The 23,118-nt window shown below is 36.2% G+C and overlaps 2 protein-coding genes across 2 annotated transcripts; both read right to left on the minus strand.

Annotated features, from left to right (window-relative positions):
• Nucleotides 1–6,770: 6,770 nt before the first annotated feature.
• Nucleotides 6,771–7,727, minus strand: LOC102491449 (olfactory receptor 52Z1). The gene has a single exon (XM_006165951.1). It carries the CDS (start codon nt 7,725–7,727, stop codon nt 6,771–6,773), a length of 957 nt encoding a protein of 318 aa, XP_006166013.1.
• Nucleotides 7,728–16,921: 9,194 nt separating this feature from the next.
• LOC102487678 (olfactory receptor 51I1) lies at nt 16,922–17,866 on the minus strand. Its single transcript, XM_006165944.1, has one exon. It carries the CDS (start codon nt 17,864–17,866, stop codon nt 16,922–16,924), a length of 945 nt encoding a protein of 314 aa, XP_006166006.1.
• Between the last annotated feature and the right edge of the window lie 5,252 nt (nt 17,867–23,118).

The raw sequence follows: 23,118 nt of genomic DNA on the forward strand, positions 1-23,118 counted from the left end.
GAATGCTGGAAGGTGTCTTCAAGTGAAGATAAATATTTGTTCACAGTTCTGCTGAAGCCTTCTACTGTCTGTGAGAACCACTAAAATAGCACAGTCATCCTGAGTCTAGCACAGAAAAGCTAATTCCTGGGAAGATATACTCATAGGAGAAATTGAAGCATATATGATTTCACGGGGAACCTCATTTGCATTAGATCTCAATGTTATAGAAGTAAATGGGTGTACAGATTATTTTAGCCAAATCAGATCTTTATCTTCACTCACTTTTATTTTCGTTGAGCTGCTGGCACTGCATGTATCAGGTGGCAGTGAATAAATATGCTGAGAGAGTTGGACTGCTGCTGCAAAGCTTCTCCTGAGGAACCTCTGAACCTTTTCTCCATCACAGTCTTTATGGTGCAGGACTCTGTGCTCAGCTTATGAAGAAGTAATGGAAGAATTGTGCCATCCAAATGTGTTCTGTCTCCTGGAGACTTCTAATCCCTTTGGAGGATGATGTGAGTGAAAGATTCTATTTGCTCACTTTCAGGCTAGTAGTCTTCTGAGATTGTGAAGAATGAATAAACAGCAGCATTTTCTCCAGAGTCCACAAATCTTTCTAATTTTAGAGCTAGAATGATTCTAAATTTTACCCACTGCATTGGACAAAAGGTCAATATCAACTCATAAATAGAAAGTAAAAGTGAACACCCAACAGAAAGTCTTAGAATCAAAATTCTGAAGCTTTCTGACCAGCCTGTGCCATTGGGTAGAAGAGACTAGATCTCATAAGACTGAATGCACTGTTCAAGTCCTAGACACAGTGGATTGAAAAACACTCTGGGTATATGTGTGTTTGTACCTAAAACCTGAGAGAAGAATGAAAGAGAAAGGATTATAGTATTACCATCCCCGATGCAGGATGCTTCCTCTCTCTCTCTCTCTCTCTCTCTCTCTCTCTCTTGTGAGCACTTGCAACTTATAAGAAAATTATTAAAAAATAATCCTTATGTTGTCTGTTCCCTAAGTCTGAAATCAATAAAACAGAATTGAATTATTTTTCTATTAAATTCCCCTTTTACTTTATCAGAATTTCACAATAAACGTTTCTCCCTATTTTGAACCACAGAGAAATTCTTTCTGAATGGCAAAATATTAAGATCCATATGTAAAACAAGTTTTGTAAAATTGCTATAAAAATGAAATACATTACATCATGAACACATTCAATTATATATTAATTGTGCATAGTTAATTATTAACACATAAGAACTACTTAAAATATTGTCCTATCTAAATACGTGTATAATTATTGGCAGGTGATTTATATAAAATTGTAGATAAAAACTATTTTACTTAAACTTCCTATTTTTCTAGGAAACGTTCATAGTAAGTATTTTTTTATAGAAAAGCTTCAATTATAGCACAAATAATGGCTTTTCTTACTCACCTTTAAATAAGTTTTCTCCTAACTCCTCTATTTTCTCTAAACACTTTAGTGCATGTTTTCTACAAACGAGGATGTTGTATTACATAATTATAGTAAAAAACGCATTACTAACATCTATTTTTCAGGACTCAAATAACTTTATTAAGCTTTGCCATTATTTAATTTACAACAAAATTATACACTTTAAAATCCAGTGTACAGGAATCAGTAGTTAGCGTAATGACTATGTCGCTAGACACCCATGTAGTCGACCTCGGTTCCAGTCCCGGACTCGGTGGCTTAAAGTCACGCCGGGCGTGTGTGCATGCGTGCCCAAGATCCCGAGAGGAGAATGGAGGAGAAGGGATTGCGGCATGCCCATTCCCCCTGGGGGGGTGATTTCTCGCTTTCTACCTCTCTGTCTCTCTCTGTCTGGCGAGCGCACGCGCCCTATAACAAAAACCTCTCAAAAAAATTATATGTAAAAAAAATCCAGTGTACATTAGTAGTTTAATATTTTGTTTTTCCCTCTGACAGTGTCTCAAAATTTTCTTGATTTGTATTACTCCTACACTTCTGAAAAATATAACCTAGGTAGGTAATAAAATGTCTCTCATTTTGGGTATATTTTGCCTGTCCTCAGGAATATGCTCAGATTATGCAGGACAGTCATGGAAGTGAATTTCTGTTCTCATGCATCTGTCAGGTGTGTGTGGTTTGAATTGTCAAATTCAATTTTGTTATTGAAAAATAGCTTGATTATTTGCTTAAGGTGAGGTCTACCATAATTTTTTTTTTCACTGTAGGGCGTGTGCGCTCGCCAGATAGACAGAGAGAGACATAGAGACAGAAAGCAAGAAATCACCCCCCAGGGGGGATGGTCACGCCGCAATCCCTTCTCCTCCATTCTCCTCTCGGGATCTTAGGCACGCACGCACACGCGCCCGGCGTGAGTTTCAAGCCACTGGGTCCGGGACACGAACCACGGTCGACTACGTGGGAGTCCAGCCACATAGCAGGACAGTCATGGAAGTGAATTTCTGTTCTCATGCATCTGTCAGGTGTGTGTGGTTTGAATTGTCAAATTCAATTTTGTTATTGAAAAATAGCTTGATTATTTGCTTAAGGTGAGGTCTACCATAATTTTTTTTTTCACTGTAGGGCGTGTGCGCTCGCCAGATAGACAGAGAGAGACATAGAGACAGAAAGCAAGAAATCACCCCCCAGGGGGGATGGTCACGCCGCAATCCCTTCTCCTCCATTCTCCTCTCGGGATCTTAGGCACGCACGCACACGCGCCCGGCGTGAGTTTCAAGCCACTGGGTCCGGGACACGAACCACGGTCGACTACGTGGGAGTCCAGCGACATAGCCATTACGCTAACTGCTGGTTCCCCCATAATTTTTCATATAAAGTTACTTGCTCTCTCTGTGCATTTAATTAGTGTTTTGTGGAAGAGACTTTCAAATGATGGGATTATTCTATAGTTCTCCTGGTTTCCTATTCTATATAATAGGTAATAATCTGCCACTTTCATTTTTCAGTGTTAAACTTATTAAAGATTTATTTAGCAAGGGCATCTTAATTAATTTTGAGTAGTTTGTAAATATGCTTGTCATCCTTTTAGCATATACTTGCTTTTGTATGCAACAATTTAGTCAATGTACTTTAACCAGCCTGGGGAATCCCATTTTGCCAGAAAGCTTTGTGTCCTCTTAATCAGACTTACAATTTAGAAGCTAAGATTTGCATACCACATGGGGCATTTCTATTTGAAAATCAATGTTCCCCTCCTCTCTCATAACTTGAATTCAAGTATTTGATCTATATTTATTCTTGTAACTACATGTACTAGAAATTTTAAGTGCACATATATGTAGTCAGTTCTCTTTATTCATGGTAGTTGTGTTCTCTGAAGTTATTGCAAACATTGAATTAATGAAGGCATATGTATAGTTTCTGAAAAAAATATAGGGTCAGGTTTCCATCAGCCCATGGCCCAACCCTTTTGTTACCTGAAATAGAATTTCTATACCTGCCAATAGCTGTTAAAACAAGTCAGTGTCATCAGTGCAGAAGACTAAGAAGAGGACATCTATAAGCAGAATGAGAGCTGAAATGAGAAATCAGAGCATCACTTTGCTTACCCTCAACTGTGGCCATCAGGTGACTCAAATTGTTTGCCTCTCTGTGCATGTCTGCTGATAACCATAAAATTTCTGTGTCATTTTATTCAGAGGATATGAATACATTTTAAAGGAAGGATAATGTAAAAATAATGTGTGAGTAATGTGAAATGACTATACATTCTATTGTGATTTTTTTTAATATGTAAGTTTCATTCAAGTCTTTTCCCTGTTAGTGCTATATATACCCTCTCCAAAGTGATGAACTGCCTCTCATCAGTTTTACTATCTTTTCTTATTCAAATCAGTAATCCTCTATGTAACTGATATCTTGTGATCATCCTTGCCAGGATGTTCAATAACAGTGACTGCATAAGTGAATGAATGACTGTGATTATTATTGCTGCAAAAAAACTCCCTTACTTCTGGCATTACTAATCACTAGTACCGGAAATTCTATGTCTAGGCAACAATATTTTGCTCTAAAGGATGAAGAATCAGATCTCTGTTTTACCGAGTTTATGCTACTCATGGAAATTTTTATTATATTTTATATTCTCCTCTGAGCAGATAAATATTACCACAAATTAAGAAATCACAACCTTGTGTGATCCACAGCATCTTTTAAGAAATACCTTCGATTCCCTATAATGTCTACTATCTATATCTCAACCTTCATCCGTTTCAGATTTTTTTTCTCACTGGTCTTTCTGCCAAGAAGTTAATTTATTTCTGGAACTCCATCCCTTTTTCTTCCATCTCTGCTATGGTTTTTCTTGGAAACCAAATGATGCCCCTTATGATTCAGACAGAGCCAAGCCTGAGCCAGCCCATGTTCTACTTCCAGGCCATGCAGTACCCTCCGTCTAAGGGGTAGAAAAATCAAATAAAGAATTAAGCATAATGTATAGGAGGAAATAAAAGCTGTCACAAAGAAAGCCTTCATACCTTCTAAACAATTAATTATTGTGTGACTATAATAATAACTTAGATATAAAATGATAATATATAAAAATACAAGAAGAGTTATTTGAGAGGTGATATATGTCATCTTCTAAAGAAGATGTAAGATGTATCTTACATTTTAATTAAAATATTTCCTTTAAAATTAATAAAATGTTGGTAAAACTTTACATATTCTTCAACAATTTTAATGTAAAAGCAATTTATGTTTCTATATATGAATACATAAGTGTGTTCATACATATATTGAGATCATATGGTATGTATCATTTCTGCAACCTCTAATCACTTCAAAATATTTTTAAATGTTTTTAAGTATGATCACCTATTTGTTACCTATTCTATAACAATTTTTCTTCTTTTTTGTTTTTTATTTTTTTATTATTTTTATTTCATTTTCTTTTATACATTCAATCACATTATTTAGCTTACAAAATGAATATTTCAGCAGGTGAACATTTCTTCCTAGTCCTAGTACAGTTGATAAAACTATAAAATATCAACAGATAATACCACATTTCTTTGTCCCATTAATGTTTTGCCTGCTTATTTTTCTTCTAAATGTCCTTCCTCAGACCATCCTATTTCACACACACTATATATGGTATTTACATCTTTATAATAATTTTAATATATATTTTAAATAACTATTTTATTTAACTTTAGTTAGTTAGTTAGTTTTAATTTGACCAGAGAGAGACAGAGGGAAAATGAGAAAGTTGGCCATGTGGGAGTCCAGCGCCCTTAACCACCATGCCATCTGCCAGCCCATAAGAGATATTTTTTGAGATGTATTTTAATACACTCACTGGGAGGGTACATAACCTTTTATCTTTTTAACTTTATCATCAATGCTGTGAGTATATATACACATGCTTGTGAGTTTTCATGCATAGTTCTGTAAGTAAACATGTAAAATCTCTTTATTAGTATTGATTACTATTTTATTATATTTCCTGAAACCCATTGTTTTTATTTCCCAGTTTATACGGTCTACTCTTACCAGAAATAGCAATAGTCATTACCCCTATGGTAAGGAAACGCAGCGCATAGTGAATTCAACTAATGACTAAGAAGAGAAGTGCTACTTTTATATGCATTTATGGAGGAAGTATGGTTTTTATGTTAATTTTAATGGCTTTAATTAATACATATGGTAATCATTTTGAAATCTATTTATGGTAAAATGTTTTGCCATCTCCATACTAAGAAATTAAAATAATTTTATGCCCCAATATTAGCTCAAGTCATTAAGTCCCATAACATCTGATATAAAGTGTAGAAAAGAAATAAAGAAAGCTTCCTTTGTCATGCTGGTCCAGGGTTTGTGAGATGCAGGCTGATCACTCAACTGCTAGGATGACAACAGTTGCAATATTCTTGCCTTCTCATTTTATGCCAGGTGCTGTTCTAAGAACTTTGTTTAAATCATCTACCCTAATACTTTCAAAAACCTTATAAGGTATATGACATTGTATGCCTATAATAAAGACAAATATACAGAATCCCAAGAGAGCAAATATTCTAGGGCCAGACATCTGGAATTCAAAATTTGAAATCATAGCTCACATGCGCAATCTCTATCACAAAGCTAAAAAGGTGAATACTGTGTCTTCTGAACTACAGAGGAAATACAGGAGAGCAGGCTAAAAATCTGCCAGGTTCATCTGAGACTTTAATTTTCCTGTCTTTACTGTGTGAGTGCAAATTATATATTTATTTCATCTGTTTTTCTTTATCAATATTGACATTAGGGACCAGCAGTTAGCGTAATGGCTATGTCACTGGACGCCCATGTAGTCGACCGGGGTTCATGTCCCGGACCCGGTGACTTAAAAAACTCATGCCAGGCACGTGTGCGTGTGTGCCCAAAATCCTGAAAGGAGAATGGAGGAGAAGGGATTGTGGCATGGCAGTTCCCTCTGGGGGGTGATTTCTTGCTTTCTATCTTTCTGTCTCTCTCTGTCTGTCTGGCGAGTGTGTGTGCCCTATAGCAAAAACCTCTAAAATATATATATTGAAATTAGGCATTGAAATATTGTGTTTCTGCTCTATTGTAATAACACTAAATATTACCAGAAAATAAGGAATACTTGGCCAAAAATTATCCTGAACAAAAGCAATATATGCAGTAAAATTTTAACATTTTCTTATTTATTAGAAAATATACTGTTATCATCCTTCTAATGGGACAAGAAGTCCCCTATAAATTCAGGTAACCTTCCATTGTGGAGTTATTTATAAAAAGGAAAACCTATGTCACTTAGCCAACATCAACAAAATGCCTTACTCAAAGAAAAAACTTGCATAACCTTCTCCTGAATTTGCTTGGTCTTCACCCCATAAATTATGGGGTTCAAAGTTGGGGGTAATACCACATAAAGATTAGCAAGGAGGATATGTATATGAAGGGGTATGCTGTGGCCCCCAAATCGGTGAGCAAGGAAGGAAAAGAAAGCTGGTGTGTAGAAGAGGAGGATGACACAGACATGGGAGCCACAGGTACCCAGAGCCTTGAGTCTAGCATCTCGAGAAGGAATTCTAAACACAGCACAAAGTATAAGGGCATAAGAGATGATGATAAGCACTACATCCAGGCATGTGGAAAACAGGGCCACAATCACTCCATAGTAGATGTTGACCTTGATGCTGTCACAGGCCAGCCTGGCAATGCCCATGTGTTCACAGTATGAGTGACGAATAACGTTCTTCCCACAATAATTAAGCCGATAAACCAGAAAGATCAGGGGGAAACAGATGAAGAAACTCCTAGTCACAGCTGCAATACCCATTTTCCCAATTACCGAAGGGGTTAGAATGGTAGTGTATCTTAGTGGGTAACAGATGGCCACATAGCGATCAAAGGCCATGGCCAGCAATATGGCAGACTCTGCCACAAAAATGAAATGGAGGAAAAACATCTGAGTCACACAGCTACCAAAAGATATCCCCCCAGCTTGGAACCAGAAGATTGCAAGCATCTTTGGTGTGGTGACTGTGGAGAGAAGGACATCAGCCAGAGCCAACATGGAGAGGAAAAGGTACATGGGTTCGTGCAGACTGCGCTCAGTGAGGATCAGAAATAATAAGAAGGTGTTTCCTGCAACAGCCACTATGTACATGCAGCAGATGGGGATGGAGATCCACACGTGTGCATCTTCCATTCCTGGGATCCCTACCATGGTGTACCAGATGTCTCTGAGGTTGGTGTGATTTAAAGAAGTCGCCATCCTTTACCCTATTCTGTGACTCTGTACTCTGGAATTAAAAATAAAAAAGACAGCAGAGAGATAAAGAGGAAGCATGTATTTTGGGAGGTTGAATGTAAATTGTGGCATTGAAGTAAAATAATCATCTTGAGAACGAATTGGAGATCACTCATAATTAAGGATAATAACCAGATAAACTGCATTGACATGAAAGCTACCAGATTTTTAAAGAATTAATGCTACTTATAATGATAATTATAACAATAATAGCAATAAATCCTAATGGTTTTACAATATAGTGAAGATCAGGTGTAGATTCTTGACGCTATACTTAACATTTGATACTTAATATCTGATACTTCCACTATCAGAAGACAGCATATTTAAAGGATTTTTGGACCACAGAGATGGAATAAGAGCTTTCTCAGTCACCCATGCCATTCATCAACCTGGTATTGTAGTACCTTCAGGAACGGTGCATGTCTTCTGGAGATTAGGAGGAAAAAAAATAGTAAAGAGAAAAAAAGAGAGAGAATGAAAAACAGAAGAGTTGTGGACATTGAATCTTCTCTTTAGCTCTGTCTCCAGCACATGGATTAATTAACAAAAGTGACAGCTTTCAACCAAGGACACATTTTACTGTAAACTAAACTTTCTGAGTGTTTATCATGAGCTATGTCCTGTGTAAATGTTAACTTTATGTAATTAAGTGCTCAAAAAATAACATAACATTTAATTATCATGTTAACCCAACAATACCTTATTTACCTGGTCTCCATTTTACACATTATAATACCATGACATGAGTATGGTGAATAATTTGCTCAAGGTTACTCAGCTAGTTCAACCAAGCAGAGATCCAAGTTCAAATCAACTTGCTCTAATGCACTGCTTCATTTGCTACTTGAGAGAAATCCTTTCAACCTTTCCTCATCTTTGGTTTCCTTAACCTTTATATTCTTATTTTCCTATTACATTTTCCTATGGTTTGAGTCTCTTTATCCAGTGTTATTATTCTTACTATTATGTCCATTACATTATTATTATTATCATCATTATTTAATGCCATGACCCAATTGTAATGTTGATAATAGGATAAGAAATAAAACTATTAAATTCTAATTCACTATTGTTAATTAATTAACTATTAACCAAATGTTTGATATGATTTCAAGAAAGTGGTGAGAGTGAACTCTGACTGCATGTTGTAAGGTGTGGGATATACAACAGCTGAGAACAGCAGCGGGAAGCCAGTGTTGAGAAGACTGGCACTAGAAGAAAGGAAAACAGTAACATAGAGGACCACATGATATTGGGAGATGTTTACTGAATGAAAACAGACAACTCATTGTAGGTCAAAGAAGTTTGTTATGAAGAAACATTTAGAGTGTTAAGAAAATAAACACACAATTTTTGGAATTCATTTTCCTTCATAGCAAGAGACAATTCAATGAAGTTTTTATGTGGGTGTATTGTTTCTTTCTTGAGTTAATGGAATCCAAAATTATAAGTTTTAAATGCGATTTGAAAAACACACATTTGATTCATATTTGACACATGAACTATAATGTTATTAGAGGTAGTGTCAAAGCTCATGGGAAAAGATATGTGGAAGATATTTAGTTGAGTAAAAGCTATGGAGAGTACAAAATCAGGGTAAAAAAAATGTCTAACAGTGCTTTTAGCTAAAGATTTAGAAAGATTTTTGAGTAAGGCTGGCAAAAATAGGAGTCTAGACATGATAATCAGAGGGTCAACTATTTTTTGATAGGAAATTTCAGTTTTCCAGAATCAAAAACTAGTCAAGCAGAGTGAATCAAACTTCATCGAGAGCATTAGAAGTTTGCAGTTAAAGAAAATGCAGATAGATTAATAAGAAATTCTTCAAAATGAGCATGAGGTTGAGGAACCAAAGAAGAATCAGCAACTTGTGATACTAGTCAGCTAAGAAGTTCTATTTACAACTGATTCCCCCAGCCTGTTTTCCCCTTTGACTCTGAGTGTCCCAGCAAGTTCCCCCAGTGTTTTTCTCTCGTGCCATACCCATTACATATAGACTTGAGACTTACTTATTTTTCTATTTTGGGTAAAGTGGCAAACTCCTTCTCACTTCTTGTTCCAAAAGGAACTTTAAAAATTAACTTAAAAGTAAATAAAGAAAACTACATACAGCCTGTGAGGCAGAATCTAAATAAATCTCAGGAATCTCTCTTCACACTTAGCAAATCTTACCTGTGATTGACTAGAGTCGAGACAAGGAACCTCAGACTCATTGTTGATCCCCATTTTGGAAGAAACCTGTCTTTCACATTCTGGGGTGATTCTTCCTCATGATAAGTGGCTGCTTTGAGAGCCATAAACCATCCTTCAGTGAACCTTTATTAACTGGAAAGAGTATGTTCTGGCCAGGTATTCAGACACACACATCAATAACAAATACGTCACAACTATGGGGGCTTCATCCACCACCAGTCTTGTATTGGTTTAAGCCATAGCCCTGTGCAAGCGGGATAACATAGACAGGCATGGCAGGAAAAATCTCAGATCGTTTTCTCTGAACCAGGAGTATGTTTGATCTTAAATCTGAGACTCATAGGACACTCTTTGAACACAGAGTCATCTACTCATTTAAAATTCATGATCAGGTTCTTGTTACCTCCTCTACTCTGCAACGTGACTTGTTTCTCCTTGGTCTAGGCTCTCCCACATGAGTTGTCTCTCCTTGGTGGAGGTCCCAGTACTAACCCAGAGGCTGGATTATATATAGTTTTCTCTGTCCTAGGAGACCTATGACTCAGTAGGATTATGGGATCTAGAAAAGTGTCTATGGTCTTATGAAACTTTGATCACTTTGATAAGACCAGGAAAGACACACTGAATAGTTAAAATGATGATTGGAAAAAAGAACCTTTTTGAGACAACCATGGGATATTAACAACAGGGTGTTTTTGTTGTTCTTGTTGTTGTTTTGTTGGTTTTTTTTTCTTTGCCATGCACTTGCTGGAAAGAGATATAGGGAGAGAGAAAGAGACAGAGATATAAAGAGAGAGACAGAATGAACCCTTTATAGGAAAAGGTCATGGCACAATCCTTTTCTATTCCTCACCCCTATTGGGATTTTGGCCATTCACTCACGTGCACCCAGCGTTTCTCAATGAGGAATATCCATTTGAGGAAGGATTGAGTCTCATTGATCTGAGACTCAAACCCCTCGTCCTGCCATGTGGGATCCTGCCACCATGACCACAAGGCAACCAGTTGGGCTAACAAATACATTTGTGGCAGCAATTCACAATGAAACTGCTCTCTGACAACATAAGTAACCCAAATAAATATTGAATATTGCTGTGGTAAAAGCATAAAGGTATATATTTTTCAGTTGGTTGAGTTTTTAATTTACTTACTTATTTATTTTATGAGAGAAAGACAGAAAAAGATTGATAGAAAGAAAAGTTCCCACAGTGCTATATAATCTACCCTCACCCTCAGCCAGACACAGGTCATGGACTTGTGTGCATGTCCTACATGTATAAGGAGACCTAGAAAGATGAACTCAAAAACTTCTAGTACTGCCTTAGTATTATAGAGCATTATATTGATAATGAGCTACTGTGGCTGCCACAGAAGGTCTTGCTTTCTTCTTCCTTCTTCTTTTTTTTTTTTTTTTTTTTTAGCATTGATAGAAACATGGTCCTTAGGAACCTACTACATCTAGCAGTCAATGGACTATTGTCATACTTTACGATGTGATTCTTCAATTCCAAATAAATTTTTCATAAAAGTGGACAATGACACTTCTTTTTTCACTCATTTATTTTTTTTAATATGGATTTTTGCTATAGGATGTAGGTGCTTACCAGAGAGACAGAAAACAAGAAATCACCTCCCAGGGGAGATTGCTACACTGCAATCCCTTCTCCTCCATTCTCCTGTCAGGATTTTGGGCAAGCATATACACGTGCTCAGCATGAATTTTAAGCCACTGGGTCCTGGACTCAAACTGTGGTGTGTGGGAGTCCAGCAAAATAATCATTACGCCATCTGCTGGTCTCAAAAATGGACACTAAAATTAAGCATAGTATATTTAATAAAAACAAAGTTAACTGTCACCTTCCTTTTTCTTTTCTTTCCTTCTCTCTCTCTCTCTTTGGTTCCTTTCACCCTTTCTTTTTCCATCCTAAGTGACATAGGCTAAAAGCCATGATGAAAGCACAGTGATGCAGACATCTACTCTGGGGTGTAAGGGGAGTGGGTACACACACTGAGACCAAAGTAAGGTTTTTGAATCTGACAACTGGGAGACTGTTTCATATGAGGAATATCCAAATATAAACATGGAATGTCAGACAAGGTAGCGTGAAGACAATGGTCACATGGGAATGGAAGTGAGAGTGTTAGCTTGGCCTGAAGAGTCTGATTCTCCATGTAATCCTAGTGCACAGGAGGTGTAGTAAGGGGAACCAGAGCCCAAGAAGAGTGGGGAGGGCATCACATGTGGGAATCCAGTGATGTAACCATTGTTCTAAAATGAAGTGTTAGAGCCCTGTGAGGTGAGAAAGGTGTTCCCAATGGAAGATGGCAGCCTGACATGGAGTGCACTGACCTGCTAGGTAGGATGAGGGTCATCCACAAGGTGAGGGACAGCCTTGTGAGCTATGTCAGGGGCAACTTGAGTGAGGAAGGAGTCTGCACTGGGAAGGAGACAGGGCAGAGCTAGCCTGGTGACATACAGAAAACTTGACCAGATAAGGAGTTAATGGGAACCAAATTTTTCACTGACAAATAAGAACGTTACATTATCTGAGGGGAAGAAAGTGATAATATTTTGGTGTTCAATTAGACCGGCTTATATGTGTATTCTTATCATTTTCAATACATGGAGATATATAGAGAAATTACCATAGGTTTATATTGGTATGTATATCTGGATCTATCAGTCTATCATCTGTCTATCTGTCCATCTATCATATTTAGGCTCTGACCATTGAGGAGATCTGGGATCAGCTCAATAACCATGAGCTTATCAGACACAGCTTATTAGCTGACTCTGACATAACAATCTTAAAATAATAGAGGTTCTTAAAGAAATAACAGAGTCTGGGAAAGTATAGGGAAAGTACAAAGTGTGCATGAAATATCTTGTTATGTCAGTAAACAAAGAAGTATGCAAAGTATAATGAAAATATTTCAAAACTATGAGGAAGACAGCTGGAGGAATCCCCAGTGGACAAAGCTGAGTACAGCTGAAGACATAAACATATAACAAAATAATTATATTATTTGATTATTGGCCATGGAATAAATAGAAGTGGGTAATAAAATAGTCATATAATTTGTATTATAGTCAGGAAAAATAAAATGTTTTTTATAATGTCATCTTTTACTAATGTGCTTTTTGTATTTTTTTTAACCTTTTGTTCAATTTTATTTTTTTTCATTATTCATGACAGAGCACATATATGTTCATGTGAGAGAGACAGAGAGGAGCAACCACAACAGACCTCATCACACCTTGATCCCCGTCCTTCCAGTTCTCCAGTTCATTGGATATTGGGCACTCACTTGTGTGTTTGGCCTGTTTCAGCTGACCTGGCTAGAAATTGAAACAATTGCCATATGTCTTCCAGTACCGTAGTGTAACACTCTTCCAACTGTGTCACAGAAGCTGGTATGGCCTTTAAAAAAAAAATTGGAAGGAAGCTAGCAGATGGAGTAGTGGTTATATCACTGGATTCCCACATGACCAACAGTGGTTCGAGTCCCAGACATGGCGTCTTGAAACCCATGCTGGGTGTGTGTGCTTGCATGCCCAAGGTCCCCATAGGAGGATGGAGGATAAAGATTTGTGGTGTGACCATCCCCCTGGAGGTGATTTCTCACTTTTCCTCTCACTGTCTCTGTCTCTCTCCATAAGTGCATGCAACCTAAGGCAAAAATCTCTAAAAATGTTTTCAACTGTATGCTGATATAACATTATTATCCCTATCTTTTGGTAATCTCTTTTATTTTATTTTGTATTGGTTAAACTTCATAAGCATTCATTTTCCTTAACAAGTGTTCCTTAATCCACACATATACTTCACCATGATCTTTACAAAGCTATCTGAATTGTAATATCTAGTGCTTTACATTATTTCCTCATGTTTTTGTTGTTTGCCATTCCAATCTCAGGCTTCTTGAAAATCTCTTTCAATGTCATTAAAAATTATTGCTTTTTCCCCAATGACATATTTTTTTCTTTTTTCTTAAAACAATTTCTAAAGCATTTTCTTCTCTTTCATGTCATTTAAGTGTAAATATTTCTCTTTATTCTAACATTCACTATGTTCTTTCTTGGGTGATCTCCTGTGCTCTAATGCAATTTCAACCATATACATTCTTCTACCTTTCTATCAATGGAGGATTAATGCTTATTTCCAGGCAAAATGTCTCTTATGCTATTAAGTCTCAAAGGTCTCTACGCACATGTTCCATAGCCATCACCACTTGGCATGCTCTACTTCTACTCTATATATGACCCTCCTTCTAATGCCTCCAGTCCAGATTGTTATTAAGATAGCTTAGAAAACTTTCTAAGGGGATCAGCAGATGGCATGATGGTTATGGCTCTTGACTCTCATATAGTCAACTGTGGTTTGAGTCTCAAAACCAATTGCTTAAAACTCATGCCAGGAGAGTGTGAATGCATGCTCAAGATCCCAAGAGGAAAACGGAGAAGGGATTGTGGCATAACCACGACCTTTGGCGGGGGAAGCGGGGAGTGAGGATGCTTTTTTGCTTCTTTTTAAATTTTAATTTGTTTTATACATTCAGTCTTTCTGTCTCTCCAGCGAGCATACTCACCCTTAAGCAGAAATCTCTCTCTAAAAAAAGACTTTCTACATATGCCATTCCAGAAAATTTTCATACATTATCTCTTTCTATATTAAGGTCTTGATATTGTTTTCCAAATAGTAATACTTAAGAGACTATTTGGGCTGCAGTATAGGAAATATATTGATTGGACTTACAAACAGCAGCTGGGGAGCAAGCGAGTGGTAGAGGTTAAGGTGCTGAACTCCTATAAGGTCAACCAACATTTGAGTCCCAGACCTTGTCGCTTAGAAATCATGCCAAGCACATGTGAGTGTGTCCAAAATTCCAGGAAGACAGTGGAGGAGAGGAAATTGCACCACAGTCTTCTCCCTTGCTGGGTGATTTCTCACTTTCACTCTCACTGTTTCTCTCGTCAGTGTATGCACCCTAATGGCAAAAACCTAAAGTAAATGAATAAACAGGAGCTGTTTCAGCCTCACTCTCATTCTAACAGGCATCTCTGGATTAGAAGTGGTACAAATATAGACATCTATTCTTCTGTGTCAATTAGGTAATTGACTAGGGCACTGCACCATCCACTTTGTTATCAAACCACCAACCTTCATAAATCTGAGTACATTTTCCTATCTAGGCCATAGCAGTTATAGATGGAGGCCTGTCTTTATCAACACTACCTACAATACCCAATGTCTTTCTTCTGAATCACGGGAAGACTAGTACTAGTCCTCCTTAACATAGATGCTCTTTATCCACACTTTCTCCTCTGTAAGTCAGCAATCTTGCTCACCATGGCCTTCAACAGGTTTGTAGTATTTGTAGCCCAGTGCACTGTACTGTAGTTGTACATGTTCCATGAATAACTGGGATAGGACTTTGCAACAATGTAAACATTAATTTGAGCATGAAAGTAATATTAGATCAAGGCAATTCAGATACTATATAAATAAAGATGGAGATAGTAAAATCTTGAATTACCAAGAGGACTAAGAGATACAGATTAACACCCTTAGGAGATATAATTAGGAGATAAAATGAGTGAAATTAATGAAGATGAAATGTGAAGAAATACAAGCTGCACATAGAGACAATAGAATATATACATATATTAGCTATGGTCACATAGAAGATCTAGTCACCATTGGTGTAGAGGGAATTTACAACAAAGGAGCCTTTGGAACAGAGTTAATGAAACAACAAAAGAGCATTTGGAACAGAGTTAATGAAATGAGTTATGGGTTACATTTAATTTGAGTACTGTTATCATAAAGTTATTCATGTCCTCATGTAAGAAAATCAAAAATGACTAACAAACATCTCAGTATATTTGTATAAAATGCATTTCAAAACTGTGGGACACATACAAGGCAGTAAAGTAAAATATAATCTGTGTGAAACGAGTAATGTCCTTTACTTTAGAATATTAGTGAAAGGGATTGGGGAGAGTTTTCTTGAATATCACTCAATTATTTGATAAATGAACAGAATATTATATAAGCAATGTATTTATTTACTTATTTTTCCTTTTATTTATCTAGACATAATGCATACACACATGTGTGAAAGAGAAGACAGAGAGAGAGACAGGAGAGAAGAGGGGAAGAAAAAGAGAGAAGAGAAAATGCACCACTCCAGTGGGGCTAGTCATTTTTCAATGTTTTCCTTCAATTCTCCCCCCAATCAGAATACTGGGCATGAGCACTCCCTTGACTTGTAAGCTACCAAAGCTACAATTTGAACTCTGGCGGGATCCAGCTTTCTTGTACAGTGCCTAACCTTGTGATGTAGGGCCAATCCCTAAATAATTTATTAACTTACTGCTTTCACTCAGCAAGTCTGGACTTTGATACAGTTATAGTAGAATAGAAAATATAAATGAATTTTCTCTTTTTAAAGTTGTAAAAGCAGAAGAGAGGAAGACAAAAAAATAAAATCAAAGATAATAGAACATAGGAGGAAAAGCCAAAAAGTGGAAAAGTAAAGAATGGATGTCAATAAAGTTGTTGAAATTTTTGCATGCTTTACAAAATAAATGAGTTAAAAATTTTATTTGAAAACATGGAAGTGCACTAGGCTTTCCTTTTGATAAGGGATACTCTATCTAAGGGTCTCTCATCTGCCTCAGTTTTGTTTCCAAAACATTTCAGAATATATGTTAAGAAAATATGGGGACAAAGAAAATACTATGAAAATAAAAATGTATTTATTAATGAAAGAATATTTATGTATTATGTATTTATTAATGAAAACCATAGTTTACAATATTTCATCCTATAGTTATATCAGTATCCATATTCAAGTTGTAAAATTTCAACAAAGATAAATAATTTTTATACAACTAAAGATTTTGAATTTGTATCCCTCCCCCCCTCACTTAAATCACCATTGTTTTATCTAATTGTTCACCTTCTCTGGATCTTGAAAGATTTCCTCAGGGCAGCACGGATCTGCTTGGTCTTCAGGCTGTACACAATTGGGTTGAGCATCGGTGGCATAAAGAGGTAGATATTTCCCAGGACAGCGTGTACTAATGGAGAACTTTTGTGGCTGACTCGATGCATCACAGTTATTGCCATGTGAGGTCCATAGTAAATAAGGACAATGAAGATGTGAGACAAACAGGTATTGAGTGCCTTCATTTGGCCTTCCCTGGAAGCAATGCTCAGCACTGCTTGGAATATCAGAACATAAGAAAGGGCTATTAGCATAAAGTCAGCCCCAAAAGAAAAGATAACCAAAACCAGCCCATAGAGAATGTTGATTTTGACTTGGCCACAAGCCAGCTTCATGACATTGGGGTGGAGGCAGTAGGAATAGGAGAGTGTCTGGCCCTTGCAGAAGGGTAGCCGCTTAAGCAGAATAGGCAATGGAGTCATGAGAACTATGCCCCTCAACAAGGCCACCAGCCCCATCAAGGCGACTCGTGAGTCAGTTAGTATTGTGGTATATTGCAGGGGGTGGCTGATGGCCACAAAGCGGTCAAAGGCCATGGCTAACAGGATTCCTGAGCCCATAGAGGAGAACGTATGGATAAAGAAGAGTTGAGTGAGGCAACCATCAAATGCAATTTCATACATGCCTAGGAGAAAAACCTTGAGCACAGAGAACAGTGTGGAGATGGACAAGACAATATCGGCCCCAGCCAGCATGGACAAGAAATGGTACTGGGGCTCCTGCAGGCTGCGCTCATTCCTCACCAAGCATATGACTGTACAGTTGCCCACCATTGTAGTGATGTACATCAGGATCAGAAGTGGTCCTAGCCACAGGCGTGCACCCGCCAGCCCACGGAGACCAGTGAGGATGAAGACAGAGGGCTGAAATGTTGTGGTGTTGGATTCAGACATGCAAACGCTGAGAAATCTTGCTCAGAACAGTTTCTCAGACCTAGATCTTCAGAAAGAGAAAAAATAAATAAAATCTCAAATTCATCTTTAAAGAGTGGTTTTTCAACTCATTAATTCTCCCATCTTTTAATAGGATTGATTGTCTTTTTTTGGAACAGCTGCTTGAGTTCCTTGTGAATTCTGGTTATCAGTCCCTTATAAAAGAAAATGAAATGAAAAAAAATAAATAAAATTATATTAAAAATTTAAAAATTGTCCAATACAGAAGACTCCTTTAGTTTGGAAAAATACTTCCAATGGATGTTAAAGACTAAGCATGACAGATTTATCAAAAAGAAACTGATATTAATAAGTCTTATGTCTGAGAATTAAAGTTCTCTTTTTCTTTTGTTATTGCTGTGGCATCAGGGAATTCCTTTATTAGGAATTTCTATGAATGACAGTTCAGACACATTGGTTGGGGTAGGTAGTGGGAAGGAAGTAGAAAAAATAGATTTTAAACCTGAGATGATTGTGATTAGTTTACTTTGTATAAAGTCCATTCTATAAAAAAATAACTTGGTACAGGGACCTAAATTATCTTAAGTAACAGGTTCACCAGTGTCTCTGAAATGTTTATCACTACAAGAAATGTTGTGAGCTAAATTGAACTGAACTGAATTGAACTGAATATTCTCCCTCTTCTTTTCTTGTTCTACTTACCATAAGCTTTATCTGTGGTTACATTTTCAGAAGGAAACTCTTTCTATTCCTAAACCAACATATATAACTGCCATTGCACACAGTACTTCAATTTCAATCTATGGAGATGTCCTTACTCTTTAGCTAAGATAATTTTTCTCTCAATTGAGCCAATGTTGGAACATTGTTAATCCTTTCACCTTTCTCTTATAAGTACAACCTCACTGTCTACTTGATTCTTCACATCTGCAATGTAATATATTCAAATTATAAAAATATATACAGTACTGGACAGTGGTACAACGATAATACAAAGCTCAGCAAGGTTCTGGTTTCATGTTTGGAGACCTTCCAGAATACACCAGGTACATCTGGCTCATGATCTGAGGCTGGCTGAATGTGGGCAGCAGATTGAGACATGAAGACCCTTTAGAGGGTATTTCTCTCTCTCTTAGACTCATGTAAGAAAGAAAGAAATAACCTTAAAAATCTTATTTACACACACACACACAAACACACATATATTTGAAAAAAATCTATTTGAGCCTATTTTAATTCTCCTTGGAAAATCTTAGGTTAGAATTGTGTTTGATTCTTTGACTAAGAGTGCATAAGTTGGAGATCTATTTTGGGAGATCAGCAAGATAATTATTCTTTAAAATTAATTATTGTATCCATTTTATTTATTATTATTGTTATTATTATTAGTTAATTTGTTATAGAGCATGTGTGCTTACCAGAGAAAGAGAGAGACAGAGAGAGATTGGGAAAGTGAGAAAGCAAGCCTCCAAGTCTGGGACTCAAATCACAGTTGACCACATGTGAGTCCAGTGCCTTAACCACCACACCACCTGCAACATGATTTTTTTTTAGATCATAGCTCTGTCACTAAATATTATTAGTATTGCTTAGGCTTATATTAAAGTGATATGTAAGTTATGTCTTAGAACAATGGCATTTCAATACAGACATTGAGGTCACATTTGCTTGTAGGTGAATGTTACCCAGAAATAGATTAAAACAAACACAAAAAATAATGTTCATAGCCTGACATCAAAGAACTTTTCAGTGCTCAGAAAAAGCAAAATAATTTCTGAGTTGTATGATCCATTAATTGCTTATTTTCCAGTTACAGCCTTTATAGATCCCCAAACCCTCACATCCAATTGTTTAGGTTTACCTTGACATCGATGGCTGGAGAAACTGAGTGAACCTGGTACTCTAGTTCTAGTACCTGCAGTTTGATGGGATTACTTATCACTGTGGCTAATGCTCCCAGTGGTATTGTAAAACAAATTTCATTTTCTTAAACTCTTGTTCTGATTTTCTCATGGGATACTTACACATAAACACACACATCCCTAGTGCTATAATTAATCTGCCATTTACCATTTGTGGGTTAATGGAGTAAGAGGGAGTTGTTTAAGAATGTTCAGCAATGGAGATCATCAGTTAAAGGGGAACCTGTTGAATGTTCTGAGACCACCACTGCAAACAGAGGAAAGCACAGATCAGAAACATCTTAGATAAAATGAATTTTAATTCTCTTGGTGAATGGGAAAGATGACAAAGGTTAAGGTAACTGATAAGATAAGACTTGTTTCCTAAGATGAGTCATAATAAACAAATACAAAGTTTAAATCATTAACAATTGATTAATTGATCCCTGATTAATCAATTAATCAGTTGATTAATATATTTTCTGATGACTCTAACATACACTAGATGCACAAAACATTTTAAAGATTCAGATATGTTTTCAAAATCAAAGCTCTAATATACTATGTGAATTTAGGTCTTATTATGATGTCATAGAAATCAATACAGGGAGTATTAGTATAAGAATCGTCACACAGGTCATTGAAATAAATTAGTTTTTCAGTAGAGGAAATGGATTAATTGCTTACAGTCTACCTACCAGGAAGAAAAAAAAAAAGGCTGAAAAGATCAATTACAAGTACATGAACCTATAATATAGGGCATATGACCTATAGCAAAAATCTCTGGGGGAATAAAAAAGAATGCAAAAAAAGTCCAAGTTTGTTGGTTTCACTGATGAATTTTACAAAAAGTTTTCAAGGAACTAACACTAAAACTTTCAAACTATTCCTAATGGAAATAATTCTCCCAAACTTATTTCATGAGGCCATTCATTCACCATGATGAAACTCCTGAGCAAAACTGTAGTAAATTGAATTCTACAATACATCAAAAGTATTCTATACCATGATCAAGTAGTTTTCATCCCACAGATGAAAACATGATTCCACTTTTGCAAATTAATAGGTGTGATATATTGCCTCAATGAAGAATAAATGTGACATATTAAATCAACAAAACATTATTAAAATCCACAGCTAACATAAAACTGAATGAGGAAAAGTTGAAAACTTCCCTTCCAAAGACTAGAACACAATGATGCTCCCTTACCCCTCTTCTATTCAACATAGCACCTTGGTCCTAGCCAAAGCACTTCAGCGAAAGAAAGAGATAAAAGACATTCGAATTGGAAAAGAAGTTAAATTGTCTGTACAGACAACATAATCATATAACAAAAAATAAATAAATAAATAAGTAAATAAAGAATCCACCAAAAACTCTTAGAATTCAGTAAAATTACAAGACATAGACTTACCGTGCAAAAATCAATAGCATTTTTGTATACAAACAACAACTTTGCTGAGAAAAATATCAAAAAAGCAATCCCACCTACAATAGCCACAAAACCTAAAAATACCTAGGAATAGGTTTAACCAAAGAAATGACCGATTTCATCAATGAAAATGATGAAATGAACTGAAGAAGACACAAGAATGGAAAGACAGCTCATGTTTATGAATTTGAGAATCAATGTATTAAAATGTTGATACTACCCATTGTGAACTACAGATTCAATACAATCTGTATCAAAATGTTGATAATATTCTTCTCATAAATATAAAGCAATCCTAACATTTGTTTAGAATGACACAAGACCTCAAATATCCAAAACAATTGTGTACACAAAGAATAAAGTCGAAGGCATCACAGTATCTGACTTCCTCTCTCCTCTATTCTCCTCTTGGGATATTGGGCATGCACACACACATGCCCAGCATAAGTTTAAGTCACCAGGTCCATTACTCGTACCACAGTCAACTACATGGGAGTACAGTTGCATAGCCATTAGGCTAACTGCTGGTCCCACAATGTAAGAAGTAAATTTTGAATGTGTACAATACATAATGAAAAATGCTGAAGTTGGTAGATATGTTTCTTTCCTAAGTTTGATTATTACACACTATATAATACTTTAAACTACATATTATATGTAAATAAGAAATTATAATAAAAATTATTATATAAAAATTAAATTATATAACTTCAAATACATATACTAAAATAAAATGGTTTTGAATTTGTTTTGATTTTCAATTAGGAAATGACTTATTAGGACTTTAAAGGATGAACCACAAAGAAAGAAAGAATAATTTACACTTTATCAAATTTTAACAAACCCTGGTATTTGAAAACTACAATTATACAAAAGAAGAGAAATGTTACTGAAAGAAAATGTTTACTTGATGTAGGCAAACTAAATTCAGTTCAGGGAATAAAATGTAAAAGTTAAAGTCATAAGAAATACTTGGGACCAACGGTTAGAGTAATGGCTATGTCACTGAACTCCCATGCAGTCGACCGTGGTTTGAGTCCCGGACCCGATAGCTTAATCTCAAGCCAGGTGGATGTGTGTGCTTGCCCAAGATCCTGAGGAGAACGGAGGAGAAGGGATTGCGACATGGCCATTCCCCTGGGGGGTGATTTCTCATTTTCTGTCTATCTGTCTCTCTCTGTCTCTCTGGTGAGCACACACACGCAAAAATCTCTAAAAAAAAAAAATACTTAACATACCAGAAGCATTTGATATATTGTTATTACTAAAATTGTTGTTGTCATTTTCATGAATTAACTTTCCAAATCAATTAGAATACTAGTGCCACAAATTGAATTTACATATTTTTTTCTTTTTATCAATTTTTTTTTACATTCAATCTCTGAATATCATTGCAGCATGCAAAATAAATTTTCTCAGCATGAATGATCATTGAGCAAGAACAGAACAGTTTAGCTGATCATTTATGAGGCAAAGAAAGGGAATTTAGATTGTCCTTGTCTAGCCTTGTCATAGCTAAAGAAAAAAAAGGAAATCTCTAAATCTTATCTAAGTCAGTCCTTGCAGTATTCAGTTTTCTTGAGTACCAAGGACAGGGGAGTTTCTCAACCTTTGCTGTTTTCCAGGACCCCAGGCCTCACATAAAAATCAACATTATCAAATGTATTCTTTTGGACTTTTTACATGTAATAACACATTATTATTCACACACAGAAAAAATTATCATTCACACATATCTATGTTATAGGTAAGCAAACAAAAGCAAGGTGGGTTTGACTAATTTATTTAAATATACTAATAGTAAGTGATTGAGTTAAGTTGATCTTTGACTCCAGGGAATCTGGCGGCAGAATTTGTGATTTTTAATCATGATACTCAATGACTCTCAAGATTAAATCTAGTCACGATGCTTGGATTT

Source organism: Tupaia chinensis, unplaced genomic scaffold, assembly GCF_000334495.1.
Source record: "Tupaia chinensis unplaced genomic scaffold, TupChi_1.0 Scaffold144110_1, whole genome shotgun sequence".
Classification (NCBI taxonomy): Eukaryota; Metazoa; Chordata; class Mammalia; order Scandentia; family Tupaiidae; genus Tupaia; species Tupaia belangeri.

Bases quoted from the DNA above. Each gene is read 5' to 3' on its own strand.
- LOC102491449 (XM_006165951.1), bottom strand. From the start codon at position 7,727: ATGGCGACTTCTTTAAATCACACCAACCTCAGAGACATCTGGTACACC.
- LOC102487678 (XM_006165944.1), bottom strand. From the start codon at position 17,866: ATGTCTGAATCCAACACCACAACATTTCAGCCCTCTGTCTTCATCCTC.